Raw genomic sequence first — 26,575 nt, 5'->3', positions numbered from 1 at the left:
CTGAGCTTCAGTTAAACGGCATGGGCCTCCTAGGACAGCCCCCAGGCCCCTCAAAGGCAACGACACAAGCCTAAATTAGGGCACTGGGCTGTGCTTTTCACACAGGGTGGGGCTGAACTTCTTAATATCATAATGCATACGGGAAAATAATGCCATGAGATCACAGAGATGACCAGCACACACAGGCACTGGCCTAGGACCTGGGAGGAGCTCAATTTTGAAAACCACTTTTTCCCTGAGGGTAAACAGCAGGCTTACATCGAGATTAAGCAAGGTTAATGTGGAGGATTTTCATTATAAAATATCAAAGGCTTAGGAAACCTCTGGCCAGAATTTCTATTTCAACCCCATATCATCTACAAAACCCGCCCCTCACCCTCTCACCGTAAGTAGTCACCTCCCCAACAACACAATGCAGGCCAAGTTCTCTCCTCTGCACGCTTTTGGGCTCAGCAGTGGAAAGTTTACCTTAATGCACCCACTTCAATCTAAAAAACACTAGTGAAAAATTCCAAACACCATCAGAAATACAAAAAAAGACATATTCCAAAAGCCTAAAAAACTACATCAGTTCTAACAGTGGGTACCTGGGTGTGGGGTATTCCTTTTCCTTAAGCTTAGGATGGTCACAGGAAAGGCTGCTCAACAGCATTGGGCACATTAAGAACCTAGCCAGACTCTAGGGGCAATAGACATCTCGAGCCTAGGCATAGAGGCAGAAGGCAGGACATAGGCTGGCTTCCAAAGGTGAGTCAGACAGAGCAGGGGGAGGGGCGAATATAGCAGGCCACATATGTTTCTCTGGTAAAAATTCCTTACATTTATTCTACGGCCAATTGAGCTTTGCCCCATCTGTTCTGTCACAGTGAATTGTAACAGCACTGTCTGCCATGGAAGCTCAGCTGGATGGGGTGTGGGGAGTGTTCACATAGGGGGTACCCTGTCTCCAAATTTCAGACTTTCAGTAGGAAAATAAGCATCAACCAATAGGAGCTGCTATGACTGGTTCTGAGAAAGAACCCTGCCTAGATCTAAGTTCCTAGACTCCAAGCTCATTCAAAGGGTAGTAGTGGGACTTGCTATGTCTTTCTATGCATAGATATGTTCCTAGGCTTTGTGAAGAATCATAAGTAGATAGCCAGCAAAAATCGGAGCATTAAATGGACCTGGATTTGTAATACTGTAAGGAAATTACATGGTTTCTCTGAGTGCTTCCTTACTATAGAATGACATATCACAGGATTCTAGTGAGGTAATATGTTAAGACATTAAACACATTTATTCTGTACTAGTAACTATCTTTTAATATTTCACTTGTCTGGGCCTGTTTAGAAAAGAGAGACTGCTAGAATTTGGATAAGAAATTTGATAAACACAATGCAGGATTGGCTTATGTTAATCCAAATAAAATCTAAACAACGGGGCACATAGAAGTAGATATAACATACTAATGTGACTGATATGTGATAGAACACAATTAGTGTAACTTTTAAAATTAATTTATTCATTTTACAACCCGATATCAGCCCTTCCTCTTCTCACAGTACACTCTCATGTAAGTCCTCCCCTATTCCTTTTAGAAGAGGAAGCCCCAGCCGGGCGGTGGTGGCGCACGCCTTTAATCCCAGCACTTGGGAGGCAGAGGCAGGCGGATTTATGAGTTCCAGGACAGCCAGGGCTACACAGAGAAACCCTGTCTCGAAAAAAACAAACAAACAAACAAAAAAAAAAAAAAGAAGAGGAAGCCCCTCTCTGGGTGTCAACTCCCAACCCCACTCCCCTATTCCACCCTCCACCCCTGCACATCAAGTTGCTTTGGGACTAGGCATATCCTCTCCCACTGAGGCCAAAACAGGAGTGTAACTTTTATAATAGTGCCTACTCATTAAGTAGGACAGCTAAAGAGCTGGCTCTTCAGTGGCTCCCATGCTTTCCACCCTCCAGACCAGATCTGGACTGTGTTAGAGAGGCCTGGCTATAATTCTAGATGGCAGAGAATGAAGCCTCGGACCAAATTGTCAAAAGTTCACTCTCCAGGATGCTGGAGAATCCAAGGGAAGTTTACTTACCAGAGGTCTTCTGCTGTGTATCAGCCTGCAAAGGGCTCCCCGGGAAGCTTCCAGCTGTTGGCTGCTGTGTAGGAGCTGGATGGAAGGGAAACTGGGACTTGGGAGCAAGGATTTTTCCTCCTAAGGTGTCTCTGCTGTGCCCTCTGCTGACAAAGTTTCACATCATGCATACTAGCGAAGCAGAAATAAAGGGTCCAGAAGAAGAGGCAGTTTGGAAATAAAAATCTGTGCAGATATATAGAGTGGGTATTTAATTTCATATTCTTAGAAGATGGTAATAGATGGAGATTCAAGGGACCTTTAAAAATGCAAAGAAGTTGGATCCTTACATGGATCTGCTTAGGGTGGAGGCAAGACCTAGACATGAGGAGGTGAAATCTTAGAATGATCAGAGAAAATCTAGGGTAAATCTTTATGTCCCCAGGTTTAGCTATGGATTCTTGGGCATAACACTAAAAGCACAGAATACAGAAGAAAAAAACCAATATGTTTAACCATATGAAAATTAAAATCTTTAGGTGGGTGTGGCATCTCATGCTAGTTGTGTTAGTACTTGGGAAGCTGACGCAGAATTGCTCAGAGTTTTAGGTCAGCCAGGGCTACATAGCAAGGTCCTTCCTATCTCAAAAAGCAAAGCCAAAAATCCAGAGAAGATTTAAACACGTTTATGCATCAAAGACACTAATAACAGAATTAAAGTCAACTCAGTAATAGAAAAAAAATTGCTAATAATGTATCTACTAAGTGGTTGATATCTAAAACACAAGGCCAGCAACTGAACTGAATAGCAAAATAATCTTCCATAGCTTAGTTGAGCAAAATATTTTAATAGACCGTCAAGATAGTTCTATAAACATATATTAATGACCAGTAAGGACGGAAAAGATGCTCAGTTCACTAATCATAAGAAAAAGAAGATTAAAGCTATCATTAGAAGCTACTTTATACTCACAGGATAGCTTCTATTAAAGAAAAAGGGACTAGATAAGCAAGTGTTCATGAGTACAGGGAAGAAGTTGAAATCCTTGTGTGTCGTTGCTGATAGGAACGTAAGACACGGTACAACTGCCGTGGAAAGTAGCTGGAGGCAATTCAGAAAATGAGAGTCACTGTAACATAGTTTCCCTGAATGTAAACCTAGATGACCTGGAGACGGGTGGGGAGTAGTGCTTGTCTGCACAGATGCTTAGCAGCTTTCCTACAGTAGCCAAGGAGAAGCAGCTCAGGTGTACAAGATGATGGAATATGTTGTTCATATACAGTGCAGTGCTACTTAAAGCTTTGACACCTGCTATAATGTGGATAAACTGAAAAGATACTGTGACAGTGAAGTGAGCCAGCTACAGGGAGACAGACACTAAGATTCTGTTGATAAAGTATCTGAGTAGTCAGAATGATGACTACTGTGATGAGCCAGTGTAGAAGGGGTGTTTGTCAAGCCACATAGAATGCAGAGTTAGTGCATAAAGTACTCAGTTTCAGTTGGGGAACCTAGAAAGCTAGAGATCGGTGGTTGTAAAATGGTAAAGTTTGTATATTACAAACCACAGCTTTTTAAGAAAGGAAAAAAACGGTGTAAGATTATTTATGTAGAATATCCTTTACCCAAAAATGTTCAGAATGTAAGATTATTACTTTTTTTGTATTTTGGAATAATTTCATGCTTGTAATGAGATTTGGAGAATGAATAATCATTAAGTTCATAAATTTTATGTACTCTTTACATATAAAATAATCTGAAGGTGATTTTTATGTTGCATTTTAGATAATTTTGTGCATGAAATAAAAGTTTCATGGTTTGGCATTCTTCGCTTAAGGCATCACAGTGACGACATCACATGTTCAGACTGGGAGCTCTGTCTGTACCATGAGCCTTAAAAGTGGAAGGGATAAAAACTAAGGGAGGTTCTTATTTCTCTATACTTTAAAGTAATATTGTTTTCTTGAACAAATATTACTTAAATAATAAAAGAATAAAATAAAGTGAATCAAAAAGCCCGGGAGATGGATGGCAGTAGCATATCCTCCTTGTGTGTGAAGCATAGTCATTGTAAAGGCAAAGTTGCTCTGCTTACCTTACAAATAACCTCATTCATTTCTTCCTCAGATGGCTAATGATTTTATTCGTTCATTTTGTTTGTATTTTATTGTTGTTTTGTTTTGTTTTGTTTTTTTGTGACAGGGTTTCTGTGTGTAGCCTTGGCTATCCTAGAACTTGCTCTGTAGACTAGGCTGGCCTTGAACTCATAGGGATCCACCTGTCTCCGCCTTCTGTATTACCTAAGTACTGGTATTAAAGTCTATACCACCACCACTCTGCTACAATTCCTTTATTTAATTTTTGCTTTTTCAGAAAGGATCTCGAGCTAGCCTTGTACTTTCTTTGTAGCTGAAGCTAGCCCCAAGCTCCTGGTCCTCCTACCCCTGGGGTACAGCGGTTACAGGCATATGCCATCATTCCTAACTTTATTTTTTTAAACATAGTTTTGTTCTGTACCCTTAAGTCCAATTCTGATTTTTTTTTTTTTGCTTGCTGTGTCACCTAGGTTGCCTTGTACATCACTAATTTTTATCAAGTTTTTAACATTCCTAAGGCTGGAATGCAGTGAGTGCAGGTCATTTGCCACATATCTGAGGAAATGATGGTAGAGAAAGCTAAGAGAGCTTAGTTGTTTGGACATGTGGGAAATTTAAGAGTGCCTGTTCACTTGTTACATAGTTTCTACTTGGAGGTATTCTGTAACAAGGAAATTATTCCATTGAGCATCTCTGTGTTAAATTCTGTGCCAAGCAAGTTTGTCTTGTGTTCCCTAACCATCACTGCTGTGTGAGGTAGACATTCTGTTACATAGTTGAGAAACTATTCTATGGTTGCTTGCTAGCATCGGACAGTTGAAAAGCATTGTATCCAGTATTTGAAAATTAATCTTTCTGACTTCCAACTGGAGACAGAAGTTGGATATCCAAGGTCAGTGGTCAATAGCATACGAGAACGGGAATTCTAGTTTCCCAGCCTTTTATTTGGCACCTGTCTCTTTGAAAGGTGGAATAGAGAACTTTTCTCAACTTTGTAGCCTTCTCATCTCTAAAGAAAGGGGTTGATTTGTCTTTTAGATCTCATAGCTTATGGAAAAGATGGGCTTTGAGAAGCTTGTCGTCTCCCTTCAGATTTGGTATGAAATTGGTTTAGACCATGGGTATTTCAAATGATGACCAACAAAGTCTTACTTAGAGTTTTACTGCTGTGAATCATGACCAAGGAAGCTTTTCTAAGGACAGCATTTATTTGGGCCTAGCTTGCATGTTCCGAGGTTCAGTCCATTATTATCAAGGCAGGAACATGGTAGCATCCAGGCAGGCATGGTGCCTGAGGAACTGAGAGTTCTACATTTTCTTCTGAAGGCTGCTAGCAGAATACAGGCTTCCCAGACAGCTAGGGTAAGAGTCTTAAAGCCCACATCCACAGTGACACACGTAGTCCAACAGGCCCACACCTAATAGTGCCACTCCCTGGGCAGAGCATATACAAACCATCACACCCAGAGAGGTCAGAGTGTAAGTGAGTGTAACAGTGGCTGTCATCTACTGTGCAGACCAGGAGAGGCAGTGAATTGTGCCTTGCATAGCAAGACCACTTAGTTTACCAGTTAGTAACTGAACCTTAAACTAGGAGCAGGCTGGACCTACTAGATCTGTACTTCTTAGAAACCTTCATCCTATCTCTAAGTACTTTGAACCCTGTGATTTGGAAGCAGAGTAATAACTCATGGTTGCTTAGGTATTTGTTGCTGTGATTCAGTTTGCACAGATTAGCACATACAACTTCGACTCATGTTTAGTGCCTGTGGTATTTACTTCCTTCTCTGTTTAAACAAGAACCAATGCTTGAAAAAGAGCAACTTGCAGTGAGCAAGGTAATAAAATATCAGAGGAATTGCCCCAGTCCATGTGGTGTGAATAATTTCTCCTTCCATTGTTCCAAATGCATGCAAAGCAATAAATTCATTTCAAATAGAGATTAAGTCATGGGCAGCCAGAGTTTGTGGCATTGCCCAAACTCTGGAGGAAAACAGATCAGTTCCTACCTTAATTTGCTTCCTTCTCCTGAGGCACAAATTTTGTTTTATTCATAGTGTCCTTTCTCTTCCATTTTGTGAAAATGGTTTGATTTTGTTAGATATAAAAGTAAAAAGCATTGGTGCTGAACTGGGTTTATTTGTGCCTTTCCTGGGTTTCAGCACCACAAGTATTGGTGGCGGGGCAGGGCAGTAAAGAAACTGCTGACTTGAACACTCCATTATTAGGGAAGGGTTCATTGGGGGGTTGTGTATGTGAGGGAAAACAGGAATGAACGAATATCCAGAGTCCAGAGCAGAGAGTAAGGGAATCACACTGGACAAGGCCAGGGCTAGGGAAGTGGGTGAGCGGGAGAGAAGAGTGGAGACATGAGGTAGACAATGGAGCATAGGAAGAGAACAAGAGAGTGAGTGCAGGAATAGAGAGATTGTGAGTAGGGTGATTGGCTGTGGGGAGCCAGACAACCTGAGTGGGAGTTTTGATGTTAAACAAATACTGTGTATAGGGGCTGAGGGAGCCTGGAGGGTGCAGTGGGCTTTCATATGCAGACACAGGTATATGTTAGTGGAGCCAGTTGTCCCTTCTGCCAGAGGGAAGGGAGGGAAATGACTTCTTTTGGCAGATGGAAATCAGTTTCACAAGTTCCTAAGTAAAACTGGCTTTTATGTAACCTCGAGAAATCCTCCTATAGACCAGTGTGAGCTCGTTTCTGGATATCTGGACTGCCTGAGACCTAACAGAGGGATAGCTTTTGAACTTTTTAACTTGATTAGCTTATTTCATTGTATATTTGTTGTTTAATACAACGTTTAGGTTGGTAAACCATGACCTGTTGAGTACTTAAGGCAGTGTGATGCCCCCTTTGGCTCCTGGGAGACATAGCTTTACTACTGTATGGCCTGCTCCTTAGGGTCTGTATCACAACTGTGATTGTGAAGCAGAAGCAGGACCTTTGATACTCAGCATTGGTAAGTCCTCCTAGCACCTCCTAGTTGTATCTAAAATTGCTTGATGATACCTCCCCCATGTAGTATTCTGGCAACAGTGTTTTTTGTAATTTTGCTTCTATTTTTGCACATATATTACCTAATTCAGAGGTGATACTGATAATTTTCAGAAAGCATTTTTTTTTTTTTAAAGTTAAACCATTGCGTTGACAACAATGTGTGGTAGAGAACTTGCATGGCATGAATGAGGCCCTTGACTGGGGAGTCTTTGGGATGAGGGCAGAAACTGAGTACTGCTGTAGAAAACCATACTGTTGTCTGTTCAGCATTAGTAGTCTGTCACACTGTTATTGGAGGTCTTGTCCTAATAAAAAGCTAGGGATATTAGGCTATTGTGCTCCTCCCCTTTCAAAAAGAGACCTATGGTTCTTACCAGCCTCACTAATTGCCTTCTAACCATCAGGACTGCATGCATCGGTAGCAAAACACTGATGCCTTCATTGTCAAACAGCCATTGTTCCATAATCATATGTTCTTTTGCTTAAATGGATCTATCATACCTGTGTGTGTCAGTGAAGATAGGAAAGTCGGGGTCATTTGTCTTACTGTGTCACTTTTCAGTGTTCATTTGCACACTTGGCATCCATTGTGGCTGTTCTACTTGACAATTACTTATGGACCTTGTGTTGCCCTTTCTCATGTTCACACACGTTTAATTGCTGGCCTCTGTAGCTAGTAAGCATTTCTATGGTTGTAATTGTACTTCTTATATGTGTATATATCTAATTAGTTAATTTATGGGTTTTTGAGACAGAATCTCACATAGTCTGGACTGACTAGGAATTTACTGTTACCAAAGATAGACTTGCATTCCTGGTCCTCCTGTCCCATTTCCTCAGGATTACAGGTGCTGAGGTTATAGCTTCATGCTACCATCCCCTGCTTTTATATACTTTATTTCTATCCAAGCTGTTAATACTTCTTATAATTTCATCCCTGTTTTTAACCTTCAGTTGTTGGTTTCACACTGATTAAAAACTCAACACCGAGTCAGCAAGATATCTTCAGTGTCTAAAGTGCATACCATGCAAGCCGAGTTATATTGGCTTAGATAGTTCTTAGAGAGTTCTCTTTATTTTTAAACTGGCACACAGGATGTTGAAACTATATAAATGATAACATTTCCCCATTGTGAAGGAAATGGAAGTTCCTCCTAGGAAGTTTTCACTGTGATTGACAACACAGACAATCTGCACACATGCTTCCTGAGCGTGTGTACTGGTGAGTCTCTAGATTAGAGAGAATGGTGGGTTTTAAGGTGGAGTGTCTGTCACTAGGTATTTTTGTCCCATTGCATGTTGGTGGCCCCTGTATACTTAGATTCCTACATTAGGTATGATGACCCCTGTTTGTACAGTCGTTTGTTTTTTGCTGATCTCATGGATGGGAAGTGGTGTTTCAACTCTATGCCCACAGGCTGCATGGTTAGTAAGCACAGAGTATAAGAGAGAGGAATTTCAGTATTCATCAAGAAAGTAGGGTGGGAATACCTGTAGGCGTTTAGGATACTGTACTAGAGCAGCACTGAGAATGAGTGGATGTAGCGGGGTGCACTGACTAGAAATGAGCCTCACACAGAATTGAGTTGCTAGGAAACACATACTATGAAGTTAATACATTGTTAGAGATGGGTGTACACGGTAAAATTGAAAAGGAAAACAATGCTTCTTCATTTAGTTTAGACCACTCTGAGACACTGCTCTCCAACACACAGCATAGTTCTCAGTAGCCTTAGCCTTGTGTACAGCAGATGGTGATGTTATTCCCTTTCTAGTGTTTTTGAAGACATGAGCTCCCAGGATCATGCTCACTTGCCCTCCCCCTCCCCCTCCCCCTGTTCCTCCCCCTCTCCCCCCCCTCCCCTTCTACTGCACACACACATACACATTCAACAGAGTTTTCTGTACTGTTGGTCTTTAGAATGTCAGGACATAAGATGTGTATGTGGACTGTTGTTTGGAGTATGAGGCCTTGTTAGCATGCACTTGGACATTTTGACTACCTTCTTAGTCAGATATAATTCTCTGAGAAAATGTTGAAATCTTTACATTTTTAAAGGTGATACGGGACGGTCGTTGAGATGAGAACCTGAAAAGTGGGAAGAACAGGGCTCTTGGGTTCCGCAGGTCAAGGGCAGCAGTTTCTCCCAATGGCAGGAAATAACCTTACACATTCCTGTGTCGTCTCTACGTTTCCCTGTCTTCCTCCTCCTTCCTGACCTTGAGTCACACTGCTTGAACTGCTCAAGATCTGATGGCTTTCTTTGACATCATCACTGTTAGGGAATAGCCTTGCGGTAAATCTACAGAATTCAGAACAAGTAAGGTGCATGTGGACGACAGGATTCCTGTTCTCTGTCCTCTCCTGTCTAATTTTCCTGCCCCGCCCCTTCTCTCCATTTTATAAATAATTTAAGTTATATTTCTTTCTTGTAACTGTTAGTGTGAAAGTCAACGTTGCCCTTAATTATCATTTTTATTTTAATACCTTTTAAATTTTAAAATGTGTTTGTGTACACATGTACATGTGTACATACATACAGATACATGGCAGAGTGCATGTGTGGTCAGAGAACAACTTCCAGGAGTTAGTTCTTGCCTCCTACCCTGTGGTCTGAGAGGTTGACTTCAGGTCTTCAGGCTTGGTCATAGGCAAGCACCTTTACCAGCTGAGCCATCTTGCCGGGCCCCTAACTATTATCTTAAAGTAAGAGACAGACTGAGTTGCTCCTACACTATTTATTAATTTCACCTCTTCAGAGGATTGGTAGGTTTTGTATAACACCTGAGCTATGTGTCTGTCACCAGTACCCAATTTCAAGTAGTCCCATCACCCCGGAGGAACCTGCTACTGGTTACTGCTCGTCTTCACCCTTGCCTCTGAAACCGCTCAGCTATTTTCTGTCATCGTGGACTTGTCAGGTTTGGATATTTCCTATAAATGGAACAATGACGTTTCTGGCCGTTTTCTCTCTGGTCTTTTTCACTTGCTGTGATGTCTTCAGGATTTATTCACATTGGGTGTCCTGTGTCTAATGGTTCTGTTGTTCACTGCTGTACTCTCTGGGTCCTGTGAAATTAGACTGCTTTCAACACGATTGCCCATGAGTGGATGTGCATTTTGTTTCCTTGGGCGTATTCCCTGTTGTGGAATTTCTGAGTCATGTGGTAGCAGTGTGTTTAACTTTATTTTATGTTATTCTTCATTGTGTGTGTGTACATGTGTGAGTATGTACATGTGAATGTGGGGGCCCACAGATGCTACAGGCATCAAATGCCTCAAAGCCCGAGTTACAAGCACTTACGGGCCTTCTGACTTGGGTGTTGGGAATGAAACTCAGGTCTTCTGCAAGAGCAGTCTGTTCTCTCCCACAGAGCTATCTGACCATCATTCCAGCCTCATATTTAACCTCTTGGGGGGAGGGACCACATAGCTGTTTATAAGACGACCGTACTACTTCCCATCCCACCAGCAGTGTACAGAGTCTCCATTTCTTTTTTTATCCTCAACACTTGCTCTTGTCAGACTTTTGATTATGGGTTGTGCCAGTGGTGAATGACACTGAGCCTCCCTGCTATCTTCCATATCTTTTAAAGAACTGACTGTTCAAACTCTCATTTCATTTTAAAGGTCCACCTCCTTCCTCCCAACCCCTCGCCCCCTGCCCATTGCTGAATTTTAAGAGTGCTTTATATACTTTGGACACTTTTCCCTTATCAAATGTGACTTCCAGAGTGTTTGTTCTCCATTGTGTAGGTTACCTTTGTTCCTGGAGAATGCTGAAGGACAAAAGTTGTACATTTGAATGGTGTTTAATTGACCTCCTTTCTTGTCTTCCATGCTTCTGGTGTTCTAGTGAAGAAACTATTGCTTGCCCAGAGGTACTGAAGGTTTCCTTCATAAGTTTTATAGTTTTAGGTCAATCTAGCTGGAGTTACTTTAGTACATGGCACGGGCTTTTAACTCCTTTTACATGCGGATGGATATCCAGTTGCCTCATCAGCATTTCTTAAAAAGACTATTCTTTCTGCCCTTGACTTTCTTGGCATCCTTTAAAAACATTATTTGGTTATAATTGTGAGGTTTCTGTACACACACACACACACACACACACACACACACTTCTTAGCTACACTTTATTGACCCACATGTCTAGTCTTTGCCCCACCCCATCTTGGAATCCAGAGGTTTTATTTAAATAAATGTAAAAGGGCTGGATGTCCATATAAGGCCCTGGCTTACTTCCCAGCAGCACACACACACACAAAGAAAGGAACGTGGGGGAAGGGTTCATCCTTAAACAGAAGCAGACATGCCTGTCCTTAGGCCAGTGTCACACTCTGCTGATTGCTAAAGCTTTGTAGTGAACTTGGAAATCTTATTGTTCAGCTTTTTTCTTCAAGATTTTTGTTTTTGACATCCATAAACTCTTAAGGCAGTTATCTCTAATACTGACTAGAGTTTTTTGATTTTTGGGTTTTTTTGAGGAGACTATAAATATCTAAGTGTCCAAAGAATTTTACAGGTACAGAAAATAACTTAGAATCGCTAGCTTATGTAAGACCAATTCCGTTTATTTGCTTAACCATTCTTTCAGGTGCCTACCGTGTGTTAGTCATTGTGCTAGATCTTGGGAGGTACGGGATAGGATGGACAAAAGACAATGGTGCTGTATAAGCTTAAATTGACTCTACCTCTTATGGTTTTGAAGGGAATGCAGACTTTGACACTATATGAATACCAAACCAAGCTTTTGAATATAATTATATCTTTGATGTAGATGCCATTAATCGGAAATTGTATTCTTTTCCATGAAGCCCAATCAGTGAAAATTCATCTTCTCTTTAGTATGAATGAAAATCCAAGTGCCTGGAAGAGGATGAGGCTATTTAAGTAGCTACATTGAGTTCTTAGAAATTACAAAGAAATTATGTGCTGCTGTTTGTGCTTTGTGTGTGCACTGTCTCCTAAAGTTTCCTGGAAGGCAGGGACATCATTTGCTTACCTTTCTCATGTCTTCAGTCATTTAACATTAATTTGGAAGTTTTAGCACTCAATATCTGTTGCCTGGATGATCAAGTGGGTCCAGTCAGCCAAAGTGGGTGCTCATGATATGTGTGCTGTGGTGCTGAATTAGTGCCATATCTTCCGTTGGCAAGCACCTTTTTGTTGTTGTTGTTTGTTTTTTTTTTTGAGACAGGGTTTTTCTGTGTAGCCCTGGCTGTCCTGGAACTCACTCTGTAGACCAGGCTAGCCTCGAACTCTCGAACTCAGAAATCCACCTGCCTTTGCCTCCCAAGTGCTGGGATTAAAGGGATTAAAGGCGTGCGCCACCACCGCCTGGCTGGCCTCAGAGATCTTGATTTAACTGTTTGGTATGAAGAGGAGACACACTAAATGTGAATTCTAATAGATAAGGTGTAAAGTGAACTCTGCAAGTAATGTAAGAAACACTAACGGGTATGCATGCTAGGAGTCACTTTGAGCCCAGTTGGTGATTGAGAGGTAAGGGAGTACTGAACAGAAGTGGAACTGCATCTAGGCTAACAGAACTGATAGAGGAACTGACACTTTCCCGGATGAAAGCATTTTTCAACAGGGTGAAACACATGGAAATGTGTGGAACTCTGTTCTCCTGTGTTGTCAGCCTCTGGGGCCGCTCAAACTCCAGTGGGAACAAAGTTAGGACTTACTCTTCTGTGTCTCAGTAGTACTCAGCTTGAGGACACAGAAAAGGAAACAGTTTATCTACATAAGGAGAAAGAAACTACGATTTGTCTGTAGTATGTTTGTGTATATGGCATTGTAGTATTTAGCTGGAGAGAGTGTATAGTAGGCAGGTAGATTATCAAAATGGCAAATTTTGGAAACTGAGGACGAAGTTCATACTTGATTAGTTTGGATGATTTTGATTCTTAACATTTTCTTTTGAAGTTTGATTATTATTATTATTTTTTTGTCTTAGAACGAGCCACTGACCCCGGGTTATCATGGATTCCCAGCAAGGGACAGCCAGGTATGTGTCTATGCTTCTAATTCTATTAGTATGCTCTGAAAGAATGGATTAAGAGAGAAATGGTAACTTCTTCTGAAATTACAGTTTTGAAGGTAGTATAATTTGTTTTACCAATGAATTTGTTTTTAGAGATTTTGAAGTAAGTACATTTCTGTGGGTATTATAGTCATGGGTTTTTTTCTTGTTGTTGTTGGTTTTTTTTGTTTTTGTTTGTTTTTGGTTTTTTGAGACAGGGTTTCTCTGTGTAGCCCTGGCTGTCCTGGAACTCACTCTGTAGACCAGGCTGGCTTCGAACTCAGAAATCTGCCTGCCTCTGCCTCCCAAGTGCTGGGATTAAAGGCGTGGGCCACCACTGCCCGGCCATAGTCATGTTATTTAAAGTATGGGTCTTACAGGAAAAACAATCTCTTAGCAGTATATCTGCTCTGATGCTTTTCATCTCTAGGTTATGAATTTTTAGCCTGATTTTCTTGGTACCTCTTAGGTCTTTTGTTTGTTTGGTCTTTGTTTTGCTTTGATTTTTGTTTTGTTTTTTGTTTGTTTGGTTTTTTGAGGGGGAGCATTTTGAGACAGAGTTTCTCTGTGTAGCCTTGGCTATCTTAGAACTCACTGTGTACACGAGGCTGTACTCTACTCAAAGATCACCTAGCTCTGCCTCCTGAGTGCTAGGGTTAAAGGTGTATGCCACCACCACCCAGCAGACCTCCTAGTTCTTAATACAGGAGTTATTTTTTTAATTTTGATCATGTGACTACTTCTTGCACAGATTTTTTTTGATTCTTTGCAATAATCTGCAGCAAGACAATTCCATTCGTCTCCCTGAAGTGTTCTTAGCCATGTGGGTTTATAAGGGAAGGATTACTTGAGAAAAAGCAGTTTCTGTTGCCTTTGTTGTTGGGTTGTTGGTCCCAAGCTCTTTCGAAGCCTGGGCAGAAGTACTTCCTATAGCCTCAGTACAGCTGGTATATGTTGGGGTCTGGAAACTGCCACACAAACAACCCAGATCCCAGTCTCAATGATCTCAGTCAAACAGGGATAGTTTATTGAATGCCACACCTAAAGACTGATTGATTAGGGCTACAGACTAGACTCGGGAGCTAGCTTCAACCTTGAGCCAGGATCTTATAGATCTTTTAATTCTTGAAATCCACAAACATCTATCCCAAATTATTCCACCAATCAGTGTTTAGGGATAGGGGATTTCCTAGGAGAACATGTCTCTGTTGTACACTAATCCTGCTCCCATTTGTTGGGGTATACAACTATGGCAAGGGTCTTGCCTTGCCTAACATTCATGTCTTAACTTGCCAGCCAAGATGTCAGTTACCTACGTACCTGTCACTTGCTTCCAAGCAGGTGTCAGTTATGAGGGAGGTCTTGGAACTTAAGCTTTACCTGAGCCCCACTCACAATGGAACTTTTATTCCAAATAGCTTCTTATATTGGTACAGGCGTCTCTCTTATGTTGGGGTCTATCCCAGGGGCAGCTTATAAAAGCAAAGACCATGACAGTTTATACATAGGTACAGGGAATGCTACCTGGCAGTTGGTTTGGTGCCAACCTTATTGTGGCTAACTATACAAAGCAGTTCTACCTGACTTCTATTGTGATTGGTTTCCAAGAACACCAAAGCACAGAACATAACTAAATATACAATCAACTTGGGCATGAGAAAGTTTCCTAGTAACAGCACATGACAAAGTTTCCTTATAACATTAGTAAGCACAAAATGGCAGGCTAGACAGGTAACAGTTACCTAGGCCTTAATATTTTGTCTACACGTTAACAGTATACAAAACCTTCAGCCTCAGTATAGCTAGCATGTAAAATCTTGAGCATCTTTATGTTACTTAAAGACTTGAGCAGATGAGGCTGGAACAGTAAGGCAGGACCCATAAGGCCATTCCTTAGAGAAATGATGTCAGTGAGTTTCATCTTGAAAATATCAAGATATTGATATTTTCTAGGATGTTTGAAAGAGTGATTTCTGATACCTTTGAAGACTTTTTCATTGTTCTTTATAGCATTTTTTTTTTTTTTTTTTTTGGTTTTTCAAGACAGGGTTTCTCTGTGTAGCCCTGGCCATCCTGGAACTCACTCTGTAGACCAGGCTGGCCTCGAACTCTGAAATCTGCCTGCCTCTGCCTCCCAAGTGCTGGGATTAAAGGCGTGTGCCACCACCGCCCAGCTATAGTATTGTTTTAAAAAAGCCACCCATGTTCCTGTGGAACACAAGGAATGGCAGTGCTAAGTGAAAGTTTGAGTAGTTCTGGTCTAGAAGGAACTAAATCTCATTAAGAGTGCTGAAGCCGATCTCAGAAGCTAGGATGTAAGCAGTTCTCTGCAGAACTGCCTTCCACATTAAAAGATTTTGCCCAGGACTTTCATTTTTGCTAGGATGGTGTCAGAGTGCCCACAGGTAGGATAGGAAGGACAGAAGAATAGTTGTTCTTCTCAGGGCGCATCTCCCAGTGGACCCTTCTTGTTGAAACAGAAGGTGGGAATTTTAATTGAAAGATAAAGTCACTGGGCTGGAGAGATGGCTCAGAGGTTAAGAGCACTGGCTGGTTTTCCAGAGGTCCTGAGTTCAATTCCCAGCAACCACATGGTGGCTCACAACCATCTGTAATGAGATCTGATGCCCTCTTTTAATGTGTCTGAAGACAGCTACAGTGTACTCACATACATTAAATAATAGGGTCACTGGCCCTAAATCTAAAGAGAATATAGAAGTCATGAATGTTTTTCTTTTTACTGTAGCCCTGCCCTGGAGTTTCTACTGGCTATGGTATTTATGGTGTTTATGACAGTTCTGTATCTTGGCCATACATCAGAAAGAAAATGTTGGTGCCTGGAGGTGAGCCCCTATAGATTCCGACTGAGTAGGTTGCAGATTGGGTGTAGTGGTTCTAATGTTAGAAATCCCTGCAGGTGGTTCTGTCATGCAGAATGAGAACTGTACTGTTAAGGACTGCTTTGTAAGAAGGATTTTTCTCTGTATTACCCTTTGCTTTTTCTCTGTATTACCTTTTGCTAAATAACATATAGGAAGTCACATTCAATCTCCTAGTCTAGTCTTACATAGTAATGCACATAGTTCATTATTTATAAAATTGCCTATCTAAGGATCAGACGGCAGGTTTATTGATGTGTCTGTAGGGAAATAAAATTCCAAATTTAAAGGCTCTGAAGAATACTGCCCAGTTTTGTGTTTCTGTGGGGATTGCAGATCAATGAGGAGCTAAGCAAAAGGACTTAGTAAGAATGTGTTAAAGCTCACTCAGCAGTCTCTGCCCTGCACTCCTCTTTTGCGCTTCTTTGGTAGCAGGGATCTGTTTGTGTTTCTCTGTGCCCATTACTTGTGCTACTGTGCTGTAGGCTGGTACAGACCCTTTGCCATGGGGCAAAGCTGCTGGTTTTACTTGAGGCACACTCCAGTGGTGAAGAAAGGTTTATTTCTGCTTATTTTGTTGGACTTTGTTTTGTACTTTGGCTGGGTCTTTGAATTAGGGATCTTAGAAGAGTGCAAATACTCCAATATTGAACAGCTGCTTGTTGTGCTCGATGGGTACAGAATCCAGGTAAGTGCTGCTAATTAATGCACCTAACCCTGTGAGCTCCCACTCAGGGCCTTGTGACTGAGGAGGCACTGGTCAGTGTGAAACAGGGGACACCTGGCAGTTTGCGCTGGGCAGGAGCTGAACTTGTGATCTTTACAGCTCCCAAGTGTGGTGTTGTCTCAGCAAATCCAGGAGCTTGCGTTGGGGTCGGGTGGTGAGGTGAATTTTAATTGTGTGTTTTTATTTCCTTTCCTTATTCGTTTGGGATTCTGCTTTAAACATATGAGAATCCTTTCCATCCAGGACTTCCATCAGCATCTAATAATGCTCTTTGGCATGTTGTGAAATGCTGTCATCAGTGACTTCACATTTCATCCTCTCTGACTTCTCTTACAGTGGATGATGCAAATGTTCTCTTTGGGATGGTAAGGATGCCGGTAAAATGCCTTCCCGAAGCTGTAGTTCAAGTCAGCACCTAATCAGATCTTGAACGCCTCTTGTGCCCGTGGTCCATTTCTTAAAAATGGAAGTGACTGACATTCACTTGCTCGCTCATGGTTTTACTTCTATTTAGAGGTTTCCTAGATTTTATGATGCTTAGCCCTAGATCTAGTTATGAGGAATCCATGACCACTGTCTCAGTTCATTATCAACTTAGCACATCAACATTTCACCGTGTCTGCAGCATACTTCAGCCTGTTATAAATGATAAAACCCATGAAGAAAAGCCTGTCTACTGATAGAGGTTTCTTTTTTTTTCTTCTTTCTTTTTGGTGGTGGTTTGCTTTTGAGACAGTCTTTCTATGTAGTTCTGGCTGCTCTGGAACTCTCTTTGGTAGACCAGGCTGGCCTAGAATGCACAGAGATCTGCCTGTCCCTCTCAAGTGCTGAGATTAAAGAGAGGTGTGCATCACCATACCTTGCAAGGTACTTTTGTTGCTGTTGTTTTAAGATTTATTTCACATGTATGAGCGTTTTGCCTGCATGTATGTGTGCCTGGTGCCCATGGAGGCCAGAAATGTTTTCTAAACTCCTGCAGCTGGAGTTACAGATGGTTGTTTACTCCCATGTGGGTGCTGAGAATCAAATTAAGTCCTCTGCAATAACAGCCAGTGCTCTTCAGATGGTTATGAGCCACTATGTGGTTGCTGGGAATTGAACTCAGGACTCTGGAAGTGTAGCCAGTGCTCTTAACCTCTGAGCCTTCTCTAACCCACTTTGGGTTTCTTAAGCAAGGTTACCATAGCCTTTTTTCCTGAGCAATCACTGGGATAGCAGTCCATTTTGCTTATAAAGTCCTCACGCACACAATAGTACTTGCCATTGTGATCTTTCTGAAAAAGTGGGGAAGGCAAACGGTGTTTCAGTTTCACAGATGCGGAATCAGCTTTCTAAAAAGCTAAGTATTTATCAAAGCCATGCAGGATTTTAGGCTGGTAATGTCATTTAGTGATTTAGAGTTCTAGCTCCTGGGGGCTGGAAAGATGGCTCAGTGGTTAAGAGCACTGGCTGTTCTTCCAGAGGACCCAGATTCAATTCCTAGCAACCACATTGTGGCTCACAAATGTCTGTAACTCTAGTTCCAGGGAGGGAGTCTGATACATCACACAGACATACATGCAGGCAGAACACTAGTGCACATAAAATATACCCTTGTTGCTCTCTCTTGTCCCTGTGTTGCAGCTGCTGACCCTTTTTTCAATTCATCCCTCTTCTGTTTCATCTCCCCCATGCCTACCTTAATGTGTTTTTTAAAGGCTGCTTTTAGAAGCATGGGGTGAGAGGTTATTTACAGTAGCATTGCTGTATCACTGGAACCCCACCCCCACCCCAAGACACCATTAACTACTCACAAACCCTTAACGGTAAGTGAACCTTGTGAGTCCCTTCCTGCTCCTTGATGACTGTTGACGGCCAGTCTTGTGCGGGTAATTACAGCTGCTTTAAGTTCAGGAGTACCACAAACATGTTGTACTCGGAAGACAGCATTCTATCATGTTCTAGCCCATTCTTAGTTCTCTCATTCTTTCTGTTCTCTCTCTTGCGATGTCTTGGAGTGGGTGACATAGATGTCTCATTAATAGCTGAATGCTATATAATCACTTATTCTCAGTTATTGACCAGTTATATATGGGTCAACACTGTCCTCTGATCTAATCTGTCAGCACCATTTATCTATGGAGATAAGCATGTTTGTTTAGGTAGCACCTTGATGAGCACATCATGTCCTTTCAGGAAAAATAACAGCTGTACCTTCTCTGCTGGGATCTATGACTCCATACCATCCTTGAAGGCTTTTGACCAGATTTATAGCACCAACCATGGATTCCTTCTTGTGGAGCAGACTTAACTCTAGTCTGAAGGTGGTTGGTTGGTTATCCTTATAAAAGTCATGCCACCACTGCACCATGGCACATCTTGCCTGACCAGTGTCTCTATTACAGCAGAGTCTACTGCTAAGTGAGAGCTTTGATGGTGTCTCCACAGCACCTGAGCAGCAGCTTCTGGCACTGTGCAGGCTGGCCAGCAGAAGATGCCCCATCTCAACCTTGGCCTGAGCTCTTCATGTCCCATGGCCATAGTGTGTAGTTTCAGCATCTAATTCTTCTGGACAGCCAACTACAATTTGCCATGCATGCACTTATAAATGTACCCTAATATAGCAAAAATAAGACTGTTTGTGAGCATGTATTATTTTTTAAATGGGAGAATAATTGCATGTGTCAGGTCTTGAGTTCTTATACAGAAGGGACTTTGGAATGGTAGTCCAGTTAGAAGAGGTCTTAGTTCTTTATAAAAACCTTACTGACTTGTTAAGATTATTGATTTGGAGTTGGCTGTCAAAGGAAACCTTGAAAATACAGCAGGAATCCTAAGACTGGTTCTTTGCCACCTCTAAGTATTACAACTTTATACATCTACTGTTATTAAGGTGACTATATTATTAACCTGTTGTTCAAGTTGGGGCACTTCTGAGGGTGGAAAGAAAGGTATGCTGACAATTATGTTGACACAGCCTCGGACCAACTGGGTGGCGTTGGATAAAGGCTCATTTTAGCTGTGATACAGACTAGCAGACCACCAAAGGTTGACTAAACATTTGGTTGAAGTAGGAAAGTAATTTTAAACTTTTGTTTAAAATTGCATACAGATCTACTGATAGAAATGCTACTAGGTTCTTTCATAAACTAGCTTCACAAAATGTCCAGTGTTTGTTAATTTTTGTTTATTTTTTGAGATAGCTTCCCTGTGTATTCTAAGCTCACTTCCAACTTGGGCTCTTTCTGCCTTAGTCTGCAAAGTGCTGGGGTCACAGGTATGTCACCAGACTTGGCAGTATGTGTGCTTTAAGACATTAATGACACTCCTAGTAGCCCCATGGAGGTCTGTTCTAGTTCCTTCTCAGCCATTCTTTACATTTGTCTTGCCTGCATCTAATCGGACTGAGCAAAGATTTCTCGTGTCTTATTAAATGTTCTCAAAGCATTCAAATGTGAACTGTTTGTTTGCAAAGAACTCTAACCTTGATTACATCAGTTTCTATAGCATCTAGTTCTACTGTGAGAACTTAAACTTGTGTGGCACCCATGTTGCATATAGTCCAGGGGCTGTGAGAGGGAATGGGGGAGAAGTGCAGAATTGTGACTGGGTTTGTCAGGCAGAAGGGCTGGAAGTGTGGCCAGGAAGTGCGCACCAAGGGATCTGATGGAAAGCACACTGCCAGCAACTGTAGCTGAGTTGGCTTTGGTGTCCGGTTCTGAGTCACCCCAGGGCCAGCAGATGCAAGTAGGTGACCAAAGTGGCCCGCCTGACATGCTCAGTCCTGCGGGATATCTGTAAACTAAGTGTGGTAGGCTCGTGCTGCAGTGCCTTCTGAGTCCTTAGAGCTTGAATGCAGGCACCTGTCAGTGTCTCACACTTACTGTCTGTGAATGAGGTGTTACAGTGAGCTATGGAGATGACAGCAGACTGGCTTAGCTTTAGGTGTTGCAGTCTCTGTAGAAATAGGATTTTCAGAAAGTTACAAAAACAAACGTTTGTAAAGTGCTCTGTGGCTTAGGTTTGCAGAGCTCTTTGTGGCTCGTTTGATTTTTAGAATGGCTCACCCAAATTGGACTTGTTCCTATTTTAGAAAAAGAAAACAAAAGTGCTTGTGTCTTAAAGTTCTGTTTCTGTCAGGTTTTCTTCTTGTCTTGCTTTAAAAGGCTGGTGGTCCATCGTTTATCTCTTTATTTTAAAATTAGAGGCCGGGCGGTAATGGTGCACGCCTTTAATCCCAGCACTTGGGAGGCAGAGGCAGGCGGATTTCTGAGTTCGAGGCCAGCCTGGTCTACAGAGTGAGTTCCAGGACAGCCAGGGCTACACAGAGAAACCCTGTCTCGAAAAACCAAAAAATAAAAAATAAAATAAAATAAAATTAGAGAAAATTATTATTATATCGTCAGGCTCTTGATTTGATTGAAGAATGACTTTTTTTCTGTTTTTAAAGTTCCTTTGATTGTGTGAATGAATATGTTTTAGTGAGTCACAGAAATAAGTGAAATTTTCAGAGCTAATGTTTAAGTCGTCATGTATAAGGGAGTTAACACTGAGGGTGGGCAAAAGTGAACTTTAGTTAACTAGCCTGAAATTTTTTTAGAGTTATTTATTTGTTTATTTACCTTTTAGTGTTTTGCCTATATGTATAAATGAGCATTTTGTGTGTGTGTGATACCTTTGAGGTCAGAAGAAGGGACAGGATCCCCTGGAACTGGAGTTATAGATGATTGTGTGTCCCCGTGTGGATGCTGGGAACTCAACCTAGATTCTCTCTGTAAGAGCAGCTAGTGCTCTGAGTCACCCAGCCACCTCTCCAGCCACCGATAGCAGTTTTTGCAATGAACTTTTCAGAACTTTAGTTATGTTGACTGGGAAGTAAGGACAAAAGCAAACATATCTCTTGTAGTCATTTGTCCTTAGGCAGACAAAGCTGACTGCTCTGCGTCTGGTGGATAGATACAGTGGGCAGAGGACGTGGGGAAGGGTTCAGTTATACAGCTTAGTGCCTTCAAACTTGAAAATGGACACAGCTCTGTGTAGAGTGTGCCTTTCAGTTTCTAAGCCAGCATGACAACTACCTAATTCATATTCTCTCTCCCTCCCCCCCTCTTAGTTTTACCACACAGCACTGATATGTTTTAAATATTGTTAAGATTTTCCATTTTATTCTATTCCATTAAAGAATTGTTGATTGTGGTCATTAATTGATTGGTGGAAATTATTTCCTGGACTTGCTAATGAATTATAATCTGTGATTCTGGGAAAACATTATTTCAATCATTCTTTAAAATCCAACCTTAGGGCTGGGAATGTAAAGGCCACTTAGCATTCCTGAGGCCCCAGGTTTAAGTCTCAGAGTAAATACAAACAAAAACATATGAGGATGCTCATGTCTTTAAGCATTCACTGCCCCACGTGTGCATCCAGTCCCCAGCTCTCCCTGACCCCAGCTAGAGGCTGGATTAAAATGATGGGTTCCTAAGTTAAATATTTCTTCTGTTCTTTACAGTCCATTACCCCCACCCCCACCCCCACTCCTAAGTGTTGTGTCATCCTTGCACCCTCTAGTGGAGGAAGGGAGACACATGCAGCAGTTTTCAGCTAAGTGGATTACGTGGCCTTGGCTTTTGCCCCCCAGGTCTCTCAGTCTTCACAAGGTGTTCACTAGCTGCTACCATCATGGATCTGCAGAACTTGCATTCTGCTTTTTCCTATTTATCGATTTTACATATTCTCTGGCTTTCTGCTCCTGAAGATAGGAATTGCATTTTATAAGCATACTTTCTTCCATCTAATAAGTTCATTATTTCTTAAGCCACTATTTATCATTGCTTTATAGATTATATGATGCCTCATTAACACTGTAAATATCTTTATAGTCAAGTGGTGCAGTAACATGACTAAGTTTCCTTTCTTATATACTATTTCCCCCTGAGCTACTATATATGTACAAATATACATAGAATATGAATCTATTTAAATGCACATGTGGCAGTCGTTTTTTAAAAGCTTTATTGAGGTGTAGTTTCCATACTATAAAGTTTATCCAATACAATGTTCCATTCAGTGACATTGTAAATTATGGAGTAATGGCCCCATCATCATCCTCCAGTTTTAGGACACCTCAGTCACTCCCAATATTTACTCAACTTCCCTTTTAGTCAATTGTTGACTAAAAGAAAAATACTGTGAAAGGCTTTCTGACTGAACCTCTCTTCTGGCTATTTCCTATTGCTGGGCTTGTGTGGTGTACCTGATCTAGTGTCTGTGACTCTTATCTAGCATAATGCTTTTGAGGCTCATCTGAGTTACAGTCTGTATCACTGTGTAGTAATGCTTTAATCAACAGGGTTTTAGTTTTAGAATTTTTGAGCCTCTATAATTGTATTGCAGTAGCTTCTCTATAATTAGCACTTAAGCAAAAGCACAGCTCTGACCTCACTGGAGTCTCACTACACTGCTTAGCATGTCTCTGCTGAGCACTCCTGTGCTGCCCAACTGCCTCTCCTCTCCCTCATGTAAGGCTCTCTGTATTCCAGCTTTACTGTAGGGCTGGGTAAGGAAATGGGTTTAAGTTCCAGGACCTTCCCTCAGGGTACTTCTCATGTTTGCATTCAGCCCATCCTTAAGTCTCACGTTAGTTGCTGCCTCCACCATGAAGTCTTTCTGATAGGTTTATGTAGGAATAGATTCTTGGTCTCTGCTGTCCTCCGAAGGACATGCTTTCCACTTCTGTTGGTACTTTATCACTGCCATTAAGAGATGGTTAAAAGGTTATGACCCATACAATCTTGTGATAAGAACCCGATATATTTGGACAAAGGGAGGAACAGGACAGCTTTGGTTGGACTGCCAGATTTCATCGCCTCTGCCTTGCCAGAACTTTATGAAAAATTAATACTCAAGAAGCAAGATATCTGATCTTCTGTGAGAGAGCACCTCTTACAAATTTAATGACTTTGATCAAGTGGGTATTAAATGTAAATCTGTCATTTTATCTAGCCCTTGAAGGCTCTTAAAACACCCAATAAATGTCTCTATTGAATTAGTAGAATGTCCCCTGTGTGTTTCCTATTTAGGACTGCCCCTTATTCTTCATTGTACCCTCAGTCAGTACCCTCAAAAGCTTCCTGCCATCCTGTGGGTCATAGACTGCCTAAGAATTCTGTGATCCTGTTGTCTTATGATTGCCTCCATCCTCAAGCAGCACATTAGTTTTACTAGGTGTGTTCTAATCTCAAGCAAGCCGGTGGCCAGGCAGGGATGGTGTAGAAGGCACTAACACATGGAGAGCACAGTAGTGCCAGAACCTGTAGGAGACATTAAGTAATACTTCATGCTGTATATAGGTAAAGAAACCAGGCACGGGGAGGTTAAACCAGCCTCTGGAGTTCTATGTCTCTGAATTAGAGATGCCAAATTCTAAATCTAAATATGCTAGTGTTCAAATTTTATGAATTTTCAACTAGACATTTTGTATTTCATTACTTTCATTTTGATTAAAGAAACAATTTAAAGAAATCTTTTGAGCTGAAGAGTTTTCTCTGAGGTTGAAAGTACACACTGATTTTCTAGAGCACTGGAATTTGCTTCTCAGTCCCACTGTATCTCTGAATATCAAAACTATCCAGAACATTCATCTGGCCTCTGCAGGCCCCTGCAGCAGGCCTCTGCACCCGATGTGAGCATAAACGATTTTGTGCGTGCATGTGAGTGTATGTGAATATACATACAACAAACACAAATTAGAAACAAAACAAATCTTAAAAGCATTTTGTTTTACATTTGATTTTTCTGTATTGGTCATTAACTTTCCCTTCACTGAGAGGTTATATCTTGCCCTGTTTCTCCTTATTATCTCCATACTGATACTCCTTTGATCTCAGTGAGACCCCCCTAAGGAGTCTATATGCAAGGGGACAGAATTTTAATCTTTACTGGCACATGAGGAAATTAAGATTTTCCTTGTTGTGAGAGCTTGATAAGGAACTCAGACGTGTCCTAGCTGGTTTCTGTTTGGTGAGATGCACTGAACTCCAGACTTACAGGCTTGATGCTCTTTAAAATAATTTCTCTTCAGATGCAGTAAGGAGGCAATCAAGTGTGATTTGGTGAGTCCTATAGTTTATTGCCACACAAAGAATTTCTTTTGAGTGCTTAAAGAGGAGGCAAAATGAAGTGGATAAACTGCTATAGAATATATGCAGTCGACAGGTATGCTAACCACACAGTGAGGGGATTAGAACGGAAGCCTAGCTAAAGTTCTTGGGAGATGCTGGCTTGCTTGCAACTGCATTGGAGATCTGGGCAGCACAGGAGTCCCAGATGCTAGAGGATTGGACTGTGTGGTCAGGCAAAGCTTTATAGCTGCAAGGTAACATGATTTTCCTTGTGACAGTTCTTGGAGGACAGAAAGAGAGTGTAGCCCTGCAGTGGCCTAAGTGCTCAGTGTTAATGAAACTCTTGAGTTTGTATTATTAAAATCTAGTAGTTGAGACCAGTAACTTACACGTGGATGTTGTTCAAAAGTTTTTGGGTAACATTGCTAATGGGTGAGATCTAAATGTTATGCTCTAGAAGGGAGAGGGGAATGCATACTGTGTAGCAAGCCATGTAAGTGTCTGAAGTCATTTCATAGCTCACAACATGAGCTACATAGGCAGTTTGTACAAGAAGGTGAGTGGTGGGCGGTTCTGGTGGAAACATGGAGAAACTGGGGCTTGCCTCTTGTTTTCTTTCACTTGGGAGGCCCTGAAGCTGACGGGAACAGTTTGAAAACCACTGGAGAATGATTGTAGGACTTTGGTGTCAGATCCAAATTCCAGTTTGGGCATGATGTTTTACCTCTCTGAGGTTTTGTTCCTTATTTGTACAAAGGGATGCTAAAAAATATTTGCTGAAAGCATATTAGCAATTTCTGCAGTGTTTTTGGAGACATGATGGGTAAGGTACACTCAGTGTGCTGAGATTGCAGAGGCAGATAGCTCATTCACATGGATAGTGAACGTCCTATGAAAATGAAGGCCCCCAAAACAATGTCTCAGTGGTTCAGAATGGGATAGGCTCTGCTTCTGTCAAATATTAGGCTAGGTAAGTGGGCTCTATGGGCCATCTAATCTACTCTGTTAATTCTGAGGAAAGCAGACACAAACAGAAAATTCAGCTCCAATAACATTTCATTGGTGGGCAGAGAAATTAAAATTTTTAATAAAAGTTTCACCTGCTTTTTTTTTAAGATTTATTTATTTTATATATGTGAGTACACTGTCACTATCTTCAGCAGAAGCAGAAGAGGACATCAGATCCCATTACAGATAGTTGTGAGCCACCATGTGGTTGCTGGGAATTGAACTCAGGACCTCTGGAAGAGCAGTCAGTGCTCTTAACCATTGAGCCATCTCTCCAGCCCCATTTCACGGCTTTTGAGGTTTGTTTTCATACTTTAAAAAGAAAACAAGACTGGGGCAAGGGAGCTGGCTCAGTACTTGGTGCTCAAGCACAGGGACCTTAGTTTGATCTCCCACAGCCATGGTAAAAGCTGGACATGGTGGACCTTTTTTTAAGTCTTACTGCCAGGGGTCAGAAACAGAGATATCCCTGGGCTTTGCTGTGGACAGCCAGCCTAACCTAATCAACAAACCCTAGGTCCCAGTGAGAGACTGTCTTAAGAAGTAAGGTGGCTGACGTCTGAGAAATTCTCAAGGTGGCCCTTGGGTCTCTATATATACAGACATTGGTGTGTGTGTATATATATATGTGTGTGTGTGTGTGTGTGTGTGTGTGTGTGTGTGTGTGTGTGTGTGTGT

At 41.6% G+C, this 26,575-nt stretch overlaps 1 protein-coding gene across 6 annotated transcripts in view; it reads left to right on the top strand.

Annotated features, from left to right (window-relative positions):
• Rbfox2 (RNA binding fox-1 homolog 2) overlaps positions 1-26,575 on the top strand; it is a 249,215-nt gene that overhangs the window by 76,441 nt on the left and 146,199 nt on the right. For all 6 annotated transcript variants that reach the window (XM_028778949.1, XM_028778947.1, XM_028778948.1 and 3 more), the window contains exon 2: positions 13,119-13,169. In XM_028778949.1, coding sequence (XP_028634782.1) covers positions 13,119-13,169 — 51 coding nt within the window. The remainder of the gene's footprint in view (positions 1-13,118; positions 13,170-26,575) is intronic.

This window comes from Grammomys surdaster, unplaced genomic scaffold (genome assembly GCF_004785775.1).
Source record: "Grammomys surdaster isolate TR1022 unplaced genomic scaffold, NIH_TR_1.0 342, whole genome shotgun sequence".
Classification (NCBI taxonomy): Eukaryota; Metazoa; Chordata; class Mammalia; order Rodentia; family Muridae; genus Grammomys; species Grammomys surdaster.
Note: the sequence above shows the minus strand (reverse complement) of the source record. Positions and strands in the feature narration are given on the sequence as shown.